Below are 13,640 nucleotides of genomic sequence, written 5' to 3' on the forward strand. Positions count from 1 at the left end.
AATTTTTTCCGGGAAAATGTGTCAAATGTGAAACGGTATTTCCTTTTTCAATTTCCGCTTCGAGCCGGGCCAAATTCAGAGTAAAATGATAAAATATAGTCAATGAACAATCCTCAAATTGTATTTTACACTAAGAAAGCTTACTTCGTTCGCATCAGTGGGTAGATTTCCCACAAAAACATCGTAGGTTGTCGCCCGTTTCGCCATGTTTGCTTCTGACCCACGTGGTTTGAAAATATACCGCGAAGGAGCGCCCCCTATCAAAATGTTTGGAAAATGTCATGGAAGTACCACAACTCGTTCAAACAACGGGAATAAATCCAATATGATATAAATGTTCAGGTTTACCTAATTTTGAACCTGTGGGACACATTAGGCATCGTCGCTAATGTTGATATTACTACGGACTTTGATAATTCCGTGATATTTACATAACAATTAACCATTCTGTTTCACCTGTATTTATTATGACACGGAATTATATATAATGCTTCTTACGGTCCGTACGTGATTAAAGGAAAATATATTTAAATAATAACTGGTTGTCTGGATGTAATTATTGTTGATATAATTACAAGTGGCCTCTGGCAAATCCCATAAAACCCGCTAGGTTTTATTTACATCCAGACAGGGACAGTATATATATACGTATATATTTACATATTTTTCTTTTTTAAGACGTATTCCTACAAAAACCATTTGCCCTGCCTCAAAATACATTTCAGGNTGTAAGTCGGGGGTATAGTATTCACTTCATTATTGTTGATATAATTACAAGTGGCCTCTGGCAATTTAATGGGATTTGCCAGAGGCCTCTTGTAATTATATCAACAATAATTACATCCAGACAACCAGGGATTTTTTTATATTTACATATTTTTTCTTTTTTAAGACGTACTCCTACAAAAACCATTTGACCTGCCTCAACATACATTTCAGGCGGTCATTTTGTTTGTTTACATATTCCTACTCCTGAAACAGGCAGTTGTACTTTTAGTCGAGCAGTTGTAATTATAGCCTATATAATTACACTTGCCCTCTAACACTGTTGTAATGGGACGGCGCGGGGGCAAAATTTGCGGCCATGCAAACCGTTGCTCATAATTGAATTGACGTTCAGTTTTCTTACCAAAATCATAAAATAAACAACTAATGCAGTTTACATGACATCGAGAACGGAATCATGACGTTACGTTACCGGCATAATAAAAATAAAAATGGTTCTGTATTGTTCGGAACATCTATATTATCTGGTTTGTATTGGCGCCGCATCACATAGTAAAAATAATTTCACCCTAGTTCCAAACGGTTGAAATTATAAAAATATCGGCTGACGACCTGAAACGTGGCGTCATTTCAATATGTTTACCAACGTTTAGAAAACACCATGAGCCGAATGGTGACGTCATAATTGTTGCGTTATCAAACACTTTGACCCTCCCTTGGTAGATGGATGTTCTATTAATTGAACAAGTATATATACGATAAATACATAATGTGAACTAAATGCCGAATAATATAAGTATATCAAATCATATTGCGTACATTTGAATTTTCTATTTGATTCCAAAAATGGTAAATATAAATATTGAACTGATTTCAGTTGGCATGCATAAGCAATATGAATACCAACTTGACAGAGGCAAATTCAACATGCAGTGCTTAATTGAACTTGCCTTTGTCCAGATGGCATTCATATGCTTATGAATATTTTCTGTGAACTACTTTAATTTTTTTAGTATACCTTCATGCAGATACCTCAGTTTTCCCGCTCTTACCAAAATAAGGTCCTGGTTAACGGTATACATATAGTGTATTAACTGTTGTATTCGCACTGTCAATGTACATTTTCCCGGGTAATATGTGCAAGAAGTAGTGCAATCATTTGCACTTATAACCTCGACAAAGCGTCGGTTCTGACCCGAATTCTACATCCTCTGTTAGAATTTCCCTTATAGATCCCCTATCTACATATGATAGGTCACTAATTTGTCTTATTAACATAGCGGATAAAAATACATGTACTCTCTTTGTCCCGTTTAAACAGAAATATATATTGCATCTTGTGTCCGATAACTTGTAACTTTGCATCTTTGTACAACATTATTCCTCCACCATGAGCCAGTGTCTCACGTGATTGGTTGCCCAGGCTAATAATAGACCGCACAACAGCAGTGGGCGGGACATCCGTCAATCAATAGCGTGACCCACTTTGTGTTGACTATGCACTATCTCGCATATAGTCCGCCGCTATTTATAGTCGTAAGAAGCTACGAATGTGGTCCGATAAAAGCATGGGAATTTAGGAGATACGGACCTCAAACTGTCGATTTAACACCGGTAAGTAAATTATTAAATGCCCTTTTAGCTGCTTACGAACAGGTCTGAAACAATTATGATGGCTTATAACGGATATAATGCTAACAAAAATGTGCTTCAACAACCATAATGGCGGCAACTTTGCACGCTTTCCATCGCGCATACACTAGTGAGCATGGAGGCGGGGCTTCACTTGCACAGTATTTTCCCCGGTGATATCAATACGCAATGAGCAGACGACACGTACAAAATGTAGTATAGACACCTATTGCATTTTTTGCTATATGAACTATCAAGGTTTTTAAACAAGTTAAAACTCAATCGGTATCTATGAATATACCGATATTACACCGTAAATAACTTGAGTTTTAACGACATATATATATCGTTGGCTGACTGATGTAGTCGGCGGCACATTTGTTTTAAATATAAAAGATTATTTTTTGAGGAAATTACTGAAATATAACATGTCATTGTCAGTATACAAGCTTGGACGTACATTTAACGTTTTTATATTCGAGTGAATGAATATTTCGAGCCATATGCATGCACGCAGAGACGTATATACTACTGGCTTTATATGTCTCTGATGCACGTGACTTAATTACTATTGGTATTGCTACCAATGTGCCAAGTATTGTTTTGCTAGTTTTGACTGGTCCGTACATTTTTACCCAGGTCAAAAGCAATAGTAAGTTATTTATATTTTTAGATAGAAATGTATCATCCATCTTTTGGCGATTTCTACATTTTTTTTATTGAAGAAAACTCCCTTTATTTATGCCGTCACGTGTAAGACCACTACGAGGCAATCTACAGGGATATATAATATGTATATGTTAGATTACGTTCCCTGATATTTCAGATTGACCATTGTTAATTTTACACGCTCAAATATCTTTAATTTTTACTGTTCGGTTGGTTTTGATTAAATAAATAATACGTTGTTTTCTTCATGTCCGTGGACTCGGCTTTGTTACTTCATTTTGTTGTACACGTGAATTGGATTGAATGTTTAGAACGATATAATATGCCAAACTAAGTGTGGTACTTTGACAATATGTTAATACCATTTTATATCAATATAACTGACAAATATTTACTATTATATTGTTACCATAGTTTATTAATGTATTTTGTGTTGACCACCGCCATTGCGTGCATTTGTATTGATGAAGAGAGGTATACATACATATATAAAAGCTCCCCGACGAAGTGTTTCACAACATCAGATGAACTCAGTCTATCTTTGAAAGTATAGTTAGCATCATTATGAACATGTTTGTTAACTTGTAAACAATATATGTTATTTTGGGTTGTTCGTGGTCTGAAGTGTCGCTCTCGGTTACATGTTTTGGGGGAAATGTCAACTTCCGGTTTTCGTCAGGGATAAAGTTAAATAAATTTGACAATGAACAACCTTCATCTCGACTTCAGTTCTACTAGTATAATATGAACCAGACTTGGTACAAAAAATCCACTCGCGGCTATTTCGGCCTCAAGTTAATTATCAAAGCGGTTGGAAATCACAGATGACTGCCGCAAGTGCTGATTGGTTAATTATGAAACAGCTCTATATCGTTGACGCTTTTTTCTCAAATATTGTTTTATAGGGAAAATGTCAACTTCCATTTTTTGTTGAATATGCAAGAATTTGACGATAGTGTCTTAATCAATCTTTTTCTTGAGTTCTCTCAGTCCAATATGAACCTAACTTGATACAGACATTCCCCTCCTGGCCCTTTCGAACTGATGTTATTTATCGAAGCAATTTACAATCCAGGATGGCGCCGCGAACTTTCATCAGTTAATCATAAAAAGCTATTAACGTAACGCATTTAGTCACAAAGTTTATATTTGAATATTATATAGAGATTAGCCATCTTGGATTTCATAAAGTCAAATGGGTTCCATTCCATGCGATAACTCTTACAGAAATGCTTTGAATTTTATGAAATTGTCTGCACATACGTAGCTACAGTATCTATATATACACGCTAATTGTCGATTTTGACAGAAATCTTAAAGGTAATATGACTGCAAGCGGCAATTTTGATTTTCGTGGAAAGTGACATAGTTTTCGTGAGATAACTTTTAGAGCAATGTCTCGAATATCGTGAAACTTTGATTTTCATGCCACCTTTAGATAAATAATGCTTTTCTTCTTGAGTTGCCACTCGACCTCAATTTTAACGGTACCATATGCTAGTCCTGCTTGTGAACACGATAATGAAATGTTGGTACTTTTGTGTTTCCTGCGAAGCAAAGGTGGCATGTTTATGGCGTCGTCCGCACAAAAGGGTTACTCTATGCTTTGGTTACCGTAGAACGTCCTACAAATACCTTTACTACTAATTACGCCAACACCTTACTTGGACTTTATGAAAAGTCACATGTTTTCCGTGCGATATCTCTTGCTGAAATGACCATATGTGTTAAACTACAAACGACTTATGCAGAACGATAACGCATTACGTCAAACGGTCATGGTATTTGTGGGGTAGTTTGATAGGATAGAGGGCTATCGAATTTGTTTTCATCAATTACATTGGCATACTTTGAAGGTCATCATGGTATATATATGAGTTAAGTACGACTTCTACCGAACCATAATGCCTAGATTAATAACCTGTATATAATTGCTAGGGAATGTCTTAAAATAATCTTTATAACCACGTGGCTAGGCATAACTATATTTGTCCCGTAGCTTGCTAGAATAGAAGTATATATCAAGCTTGATCAACTGAACTACGTTTCCCAACATTACCGCTTACTTGTGTCAAATACGGTAAGCAGTTCAGGGTACTTCTTTGACTGACCCATAACTCATGGAGTCGTAAGATCAATAATGGAAGATGTTTCAAACATTGAAAGCACACAGATGGGGCCAATGACGATTGCTGGTTCTCTTCAAATTCTCTAACATGCTCAAATTTATAATGAATGCATTTTCGCCATATAATTAATATCATGTGAGTGCTACAGGCAATTTGGAATTTTTTATCTGGTTGCATATCTCCCCATTTTCTCTATATAGATAAGTAGCGCGCAGGGATAAACATGTCGCTTTGTATGCACTGGTAGGGGAGATGTAAAGAAGACTCACAAACCCATTACCATTTCCTTCGAATTTTATCAAACTCGCTAAAATTCATTCCATAAAAATTAAATGGGAAATCGTTTCAGATCCTTTATGTATAGTGCAAGAATTCAATAATAATTAACAATTTAAACTTTTCAAAATGATCCGTAGAAATACGAGGTAAGGAAGCGTCTGTTTTACATATTCTTAGTTAATTGTTTTATTTCATGTTATAGCCGTGCCGTCCATGTAGGACCCGTTAGACGTATATAAGGTGAAAAGAATGAAATCCTTGTCTAAAGTTTTCGGATCATGATAGATGGAAATAAAGTCAATTTGGTTGCATGTTGCGAAAAGGGTACGAGCGTATCTATGAACACATTTTTTTCACGTAAATTGTTATTGGAATCCGACTAGCAGTTTCCCATAAAATGGTCGAGCTGTCTCAAAATAGTGGCGGAAGTGAAAGGCAGAATCTGAAAATAATAAGAAGTTTGAGTGATAAAGATTTGGGCACTTTAGATATGAATTTCATTTTGTATACAACTCGTACCAATGATGATTACTAAACGAACTAAATCGTAATATGTGTGTTATAAATATTTCCTGTGCTCGGCTGCACGTACTTCGTTATTGAATACCAGCTTCCCTACCCTCCGTATACCTAGATATTATTTCACGTCGCATCAGTCCCCGAAGTTGGCCGCTATCTTTGATCTAGGATTTAGTCTGACACGATTCACATGAAATAGAAGTAGACCTGTTTAAAAGGTGATCGTCTGTTGTAGTAAAAGAGTTGTAAATTGTAAATAAGAGTTTAAAGGCCCGCACTTAGTTGTATTTCTAAATATTGCTTCGGAACACTTCAGACATGTATTTCATTCTTTTGATATTTATTACCTCGGATGAGTCCTAAATGACCGGGCGGAATGCCTCGGCATGGTATTTAGTGAGATAGCACTGTAAAGTCGGCATCAGATCCGCGCTATCACAAGGAGGCAAATACACCAACACACCATACACATGCACGTATACACACTATACATGGAGGCACGTCCTTAAATCACTATAGTTGTTAACAGGACGTTAAACAAAATAAAATCAACCTTAAATGAACGAGATTACTGTGTAAAAGCTTGCTGATCATTCATAAAGGTACATCCAACCTTCAGATTTCTTGTGATTATTTGATGTTGCTTAAATAATCTGAGGTTCAACTCAAAGAGAATTAACTATCATTGCTTTTTTGAGGTGATTGTTAATATCAATTACTGACAAACAAAACCGTGCCATGAACGATATAGTTTTAGGACCTCATGCAGGTAATTATTCCCGGTATATTGATGTTACACATCTGAACTGTGTTGATTTTAAACAAATATGTTGTACCATTACCGTCCTATCAATCATTGTGTACCTAAGCGCACTTTTTTGTTCAATTTCAGACCTGGTTACCGACATCAATATGGCCTCCGGTTCATGTGCCGACGCGGAAAAGTCAGGCATAGCTGCCAAACTATGGGCTGCGGCGAGAAACACAGTGAACATGCTGACAAATGAAGCAGATGATGACACAGCGTTTAGACCAATAGAAAACATGTGGGACAAGTCGCCATATGATCAAAAGGACGATAACGACGAAGAAATGGAGACGATGGACATGGGATTGAAAATTGATGCCGTTTTCACGATGCCATTGGACGCGTATTTAACACAACATGAAGAAGAACACATTTCGCGACCAATCGAACAAATACTCAAGGTCGAACAGCAGGCTAAATCTCGTGCAGCTCTATGCAAACCATGTTCAGTTGTTTTGCAAAAAATTGATCATGACCTTTCCGGAAGACACCGGGTATTTTACCGGCAATGGAAGAGACGTTTCGATAAGTGTGGATATTCCTGTCGATACAAATTCATTAGTGATAGGTTAAGACCTCGGCCAAAGACCCCAACGAAGACTAGGAAGCCGTATACCTACAAACAGGATGTGATAAAATCAGACAGCATGGCTCGGTCTTGCTTAGAAAACACACAGCAAAGCTTCGATGGAAAGGATGATACACCGTATAAAGCGAACGTTGTTGATGTCAAACAATCTTCAAATATAAAAACAATGCCGCTACGGGATATTTTGCACAAGAAATCTCTCTCTAAGAGAGACAAATTACGTTATCAGTACCTCAACCAGAAGTCTTCCAAACTAAAAGATAATTCAACCAAGTCAAATATCATGCGTGATCAATTTATCCATGCGCAAATAAAAACGTCATCTGATCCAGCTAACCATTTGTCGGAAGATTATAGAACACATGCAGAAAAGAACAATGAAACTACAACACCGGGAAAGCAATGTACAAAAGAAACTAAAGATACTCTGAAGAAAACAAAAGTGAAAATAGAACCAGGGTTAGAACTACAAAATCCGTCTTCTGATGTGAAATCGGCAATGTTTAAACATATTAAAGTGAAGGTCGAGCCGAAGTATGAAGATAATGAGTACGGTGATTCACATCATTCACACATTCATAAAGATGGAAGTCGTCGACACATTGATCTTAAATTGAAGACTAAGCCTGGATTAGTGTCACTTTTGAAAAGGCGACAAGATATTACCGCGTCAGAAGACATAACAAAATATTCTACGCTGAAAGGAATTCTCGGCACTACAGATGCACCACAAACAAAGAAAATTGCCGATTTCAGAGAAAAACACTCACTAAACCAATCAAGAACAGAGGCTTCAAAGTCAAAATCTAAGTCTACCGCACCAGCCGAATTAACCGTTAATGCACTAAAGGCAACCGTGTCATTTGCCCCGTACAAGAGTAAGATGCCAGTCAATTTGAAACCTACAGATAATAGCAAAACATTGAAGACTTCATCAACTGCACAAGAAAATCAGAACATTGAAAACCGATCTAACACTGTGCCTTTGGTCCAAAATACTCCACTCTTCTTGACAAATAATAACCAGGTATCATCACCTCAGGTGCCGCTTCAATATGTTCTAACAGGTACCCAAAATCCATCGCAAGTGATCCTGACTGGTTCAAACTCAACAAATACCTCAAATCCAGCACGCTTAGTTCTGACAGGTTTAAACGCACCTCAAGGCGCTCAAAATCCAATACATGTGGTTCTGACTGGTGCAAATTCAACAGGTACCCAGAATCAAACAGTGGTGTTAACCAATCCAAATCAGTTGACCTCTACGATTCAACCACAAATTGTTCTTACGGATGCAAATCGGCCACCGAAAAGTCAATGCTCTCAGTTGATTTTAGCAAATGGTAACACAAATGGACCACCACGATTGTTTTTGGCAAACACAAATCCACACATACCTGTAACTCAGAGCGCCCAGCATATTGTATTGACCAATGCCAATCAGGCCGTTCCCAACCAGGGTCAGCAACAGTTAGTTTATGCCAACATGTATACAAATCCAAACCAGACGAATGTTGTACAAACGGGACAGCTTGTACTAAACAAAATAGTGCAACAACCTCAGCAACAGACAAATGTATTAAACATCCCATCTACACCACAGATACAACTACAAACAATTACCGGGGCTCAAGTCAGAAATATTGTTCCTCCTGTACAAGAAGCAGCTATCGGGCAGTCTACGGTCACTTCGATACAGCAGCCTGTTCCTGTGATTCAAACGTCCAGTGTCTTGCCAAGCACAATGAACTTTCCGCCTGGTACCTTGTTTTTGAAACAGAACTGTCTTCCTGGACAAATCCCTCAATCGGGACTACAGGCACTGACCAAATTAATGGCAGAAAAACAAAACAAACAGGCACCTACAGTGGTAAACATTGGCCCCAGAGGCGTGGAAAATACGGATTCCCAACCAACTTTGCCAGTTCAAGGGAAAACTGTTACTATTGGAAATCAAAAATATCTTCTTGTTCCTACGGTATCCCAAGGTTCTCCTGCCCCAACCTCGCTTAATGCAGGCGTTAAAGATAATAACACTGGAAATCTTCAGTATGATGGATTTTCAAAGTTATCTGTTGCGAAGAAAATGAAATTGTTACTGGAAAGGAGTGAAGCCAGTCAAAACCAAGGACAGACATTACCCAGCCAGTCGAGTAAATCGACGTCCAGTAAAGCAGTCCTGCATACATCAATACCTTCGGAAACCAAACCAGATAGGTCATCGGCAGCAGATACAGCTTCAGTCATCAAAAGGGCTAAACAAACCCTCCCAACAGATTCTCATAAAACATCCCATTCAAATCATCAGACGAATACTGATGATGTAATTTTTATTGACGATACCGATATTGTTCCTGTAGATATAGTGCAAAAAAGTTTGACAAATCCACGAAAACGAAATCCGCGAAAATCCAAACCACAACCTCGTTTAGATTATGACGAGTTTTTGAAAAAACAGCGGAGGTCCAAGCAGAAGTCAAAGCAAGTTTCTTCAAGCGATGAAAATGAAAGTACCGACAGTGAAATTGATATCGAGACTGTAGATACTGAGCCTGAAATGGCTGGTAAAGGCATGCTGATTCCGAAAACACCAACTATGCCACCAGGTTTGTATCAGTGGCCGGATGGTGCAACTATTGACGAGAAGAGCATTACACTTCCACCCAATTTTTGCAAGGAATAAATCCTGAGTGAATAAGTTCCCATCAAACACGGCTTTGTTTTAATGAACAGTTTTGTTAATTGTGCTTATATTGAGAAAAGCAACAATACCACCGTGTTGGGTACACAGAATTTCGATGTTGAGAGATTTGCTTATCTTAATTACTCTGTAACATCCAGATACATTTCAAGTTACTGTCAGCAGTTTTTGTTACATCCAGATAAGTTTCAAGTTACTGTCAGCAGTTGTATTTGTTGATTGTCAGTATAATTAAATCTTAATTACGACCCCTTTCGTCATAAATGGTTGCTTAGAGAAAGTGTTGTTTCCACTCATTTAAGCATTATTGTAAACGTTCTAGCAGCCATATTCATTGAAAGTAAAAAAAAAAAAGCATAGGTATGTTTACTTTTTGACAAATTTCGGTTGGTTGAAAGGTCAAGATCATTGCTACTAAAATTATAATTCTTTCGTCGCAGTCCTTGTGATCATTACGTGACAAGACTTTGATATATTTTTGTTTGCCATACAGTGCACAAATTCGAATATGCGCATGGAAGTCATTTGTCAAGGTCATTATAACTAAAATATTGGTAGCATTGTTTTCAAGTCACTATAGACAAAGTCACGTCTGAACTTTTACAACCGTCTGGTCTGCGTCGTCCGTCCGTAAACATGGTATTTTTTTCGACTTGTTCATAATCACAGGACTGTTTTCATCAAAATTGTATATCATTATCCCTGCGTCCCCAACCAACGGCGTTGTATCACTATCCCAGTTCTCGCTATGAGGACGTGTCATACTTGGATTTAACATAGACTTACATAGCGGGTGCCATCGATGACACACAAGACACCTATCTTTCCAAAACACCTGGTCTCACTTAAGTATATTTAGTTCGCGGGCCTCTATGTGAATCTTTCAATTGTTCATATTTTGCCCTAGTTTTATCGATTTTGAGTTAAAATACAGTTTTGTTGATTCTATGGTTTGTCTTGATCTTGTCTTCTATTCTATTTGACGACATTTATCAAAGAAAGGAATGGTTGAGGCATAATTACATTTCCACACATTTATAGTATTACAATTACTCTACCGCCTTAATTACGATTTCTATTAATTATTGTTTTTGTTTTGTATGCAATTAGAATTGGGCAACAGAAAGCTTTTGATGGCTCCTAGAATTTTGTACTTTTTCTGGAAAAGTTTGACATCTGCTGAACCAAAAAATGCAAGAATCAAATAATTTTCATTGATATTAATTGGAAGTGTGATGCGAATTGGAAGTGTCAAATAATACTTCATGATAATGTTAAACCCTTTTGGGATATCTAATAGTATAGTTTCCATGGAAACGATTCTTGAGTACGTTTGAAAATGGCGCTTTTGATAAGACCTAATTTATGTTATCTATTTAGATTAAATTAAAAAGAAAATAGTTGAGTTTTTTCTGCGTTTTGCTTTATTAAAGGATAAGTCGCTTCTTTTAATGTATACATAATTCTTTCCAAATCATGCATCAACAACAGAAATAAGTACAATTCAGGTGATCGTTAATGGACTTGGGACCCTGGGGTCTCACGTTTCCCCCTGGGGAGGGGGTAAACTTTACTATAGTTTATATTGGGAAATCACATTTTGGACCAACATTTGTTTAATTTCCATTGGAAGTAATTCAATTTGGGTTAGCATTATCAGTATTAGGTAGCAGTTTGATAATATGCACATATGAGCCCTGACTGACACCCAGGGACTGATGGGTGGGGCCAAAAAGGGTTGAATTGACTGAAATTTCAAAAATCTTCTTCTCAAGACCCAGATATGGTAGAATCAAATACTCTTCATAGATGGAAGGGTCTTAAGGTTTATGACCCTAGGGTCTCACGTTTACCCCCTGGGGAAGGGGGGGGGGGGCAAAATTTATTATGGTTTATAATGGCAAATGATACTTTGAATATTACATGTTAATAACTTGATTGGAATTATAACCTTGAATTGACAGTTTCGACAGTTTGATACTTTGAGAAATGTTGAGCCAGCCCTACCCTCAAGGGCTGTAGGGTTGAGTCAGTGTGCTAAAATTTCTTCATTTTCCTTGTTTAGAATCAGACGTGTTAGTTTAAAAAACTTTTTAGTCTTAAATCTATACGCTAGATATTGAATAATGTGGTTTTATTGTTTTTTGTCACTTTGAATAATATTTCTGTACATGTTAAAAACAAAATCAACTCTCTGTATAAATATATCAGGTGACCGTTAAGGCCCATGGGCCTCTTGTTTGTATAGCGCCCAATCACTTTATTAAAAAAAATTTTTTTTATCGATTTACATAAATGCAACGTGACTACAACAAAATTCGTTTAGATTAATTCATGACAATAATATTCAGGTAATGCACAGTAAAACTGTTGGAGCATCAAGTTGAACAGCGATTTTGAATAACAATGTCTTTCAGCTGATTTGAGTGAACTTAAAAGTCTTAGAAAAGGTATGGTAGCACAAGTTCTTGGTGGTGCTCTAGAGATTTTCCAAGATGTGTCTCGATTTCGTACACATTTGGTGCTGGCGTCACTCTACTGTAAGCCATTGCATGAATTTAAGAACGGGTGATGAATGTTCTCTTTTTCCCTTTACACGTAACGAGAGAGGAAGTTGAAGTTTGCACACTGTAGAGGTTCTCAAACGACAACTAGTGAATCCATACATATCGTATGTCTAGGCGTTGTACTGTAGGAACCACTGTCTGGTCTAGATGTCACCAATGTGCAGATCAATGTCTTGGAAGCGTCTGCGATCTTGGACTGACGGATGCTATCAATTTTCATGTTTTGGGTTTAATATAGTTCAGAACTAGTTCAGAATTATACATATCAATATGCAAATCAATGTTGTAAGGCAGGTAACTGCATTAATGAGCTGATGACTACATGTCATTCTGAGTTTAACGTTTCCATCAACAGAACACACATTGCTCATTATCTCTTGTAAACCCATGGCTTCACTCTTCATCTCCTCTGCCAAGTGTAGTGTTGACAAATGCATCTCTGAGAGATGAGTTCGACAAGGTTCGGGACAATGTATCCGGAAATGTTTTGGGGAGACAAAATAAATAAAACACGACAAGAAGCATGCGTTTCATTAACATTAAGTTAGGGCCACTAGCAGCTTCGGGTAGTATACATATATGAGATACCGGATTTATTTAATGCATAGTTATAGCAGACATATTGTTTAATGATTATAGTTAATTTTAGTATAAATGCTTGCTTTTTTACTTCTGCTTAGCAATGGGAAACGATTCTATGTCATTGTTTGGAATATCACATTCAAATTTAACGATCTATATATACATTATGATATAATATCATGATTTAGGATGATTTGCCGGCCAAGCATTATATCTTTATCAAATGACTTACCCGCACGTCATATTTCAAAAGCTGTCTATATATAGGCCCTACGACTTATAAGACACGAATATTAAATAGTTTATTAGTTAAAAATTACATCAATAATGTAGAGTGCAATGTATAGGCTAAGATACTTATAATGCAGCATTGAATCAAGGATTTCGCAGTGTTTTCGATCAGTGTCCATTTAAGTGATTTTTATATGTTTCGCTAATC

The 13,640-nt window shown here is 37.0% G+C and overlaps 2 protein-coding genes across 3 annotated transcripts in view; one reads left to right on the forward strand and one right to left on the reverse strand.

The window, feature by feature from the left end:
* LOC110463847 (serine/threonine-protein kinase 31-like) overlaps window positions 1-218 on the reverse strand; it is a 57,546-nt gene extending 57,328 nt beyond the window's left edge. For both annotated transcript variants that reach the window (XM_021518740.1, XM_021518739.1), the window contains exon 1: window positions 145-218. In XM_021518740.1, coding sequence (XP_021374415.1) covers window positions 145-207 — 63 coding nt within the window. In that variant the 5' untranslated portion in view covers window positions 208-218. The remainder of the gene's footprint in view (window positions 1-144) is intronic.
* Window positions 219-2,243: 2,025 nt separating this feature from the next.
* LOC110463863 lies at window positions 2,244-10,328 on the forward strand. Its single transcript, XM_021518767.1, has 2 exons — window positions 2,244-2,340; window positions 6,847-10,328. The coding sequence occupies exon 2, from the start codon at window positions 6,867-6,869 to the stop codon at window positions 10,032-10,034; it is 3,168 nt and encodes a 1,055-aa protein (XP_021374442.1). The 5' UTR covers window positions 2,244-2,340; window positions 6,847-6,866; the 3' UTR covers window positions 10,035-10,328.
* The last annotated feature ends 3,312 nt before the right edge of the window (window positions 10,329-13,640 follow it).

This window comes from Mizuhopecten yessoensis, unplaced genomic scaffold, assembly GCF_002113885.1.
Source record: "Mizuhopecten yessoensis strain PY_sf001 unplaced genomic scaffold, ASM211388v2 scaffold10937, whole genome shotgun sequence".
NCBI classification, from domain to species: Eukaryota; Metazoa; Mollusca; class Bivalvia; order Pectinida; family Pectinidae; genus Mizuhopecten; species Mizuhopecten yessoensis.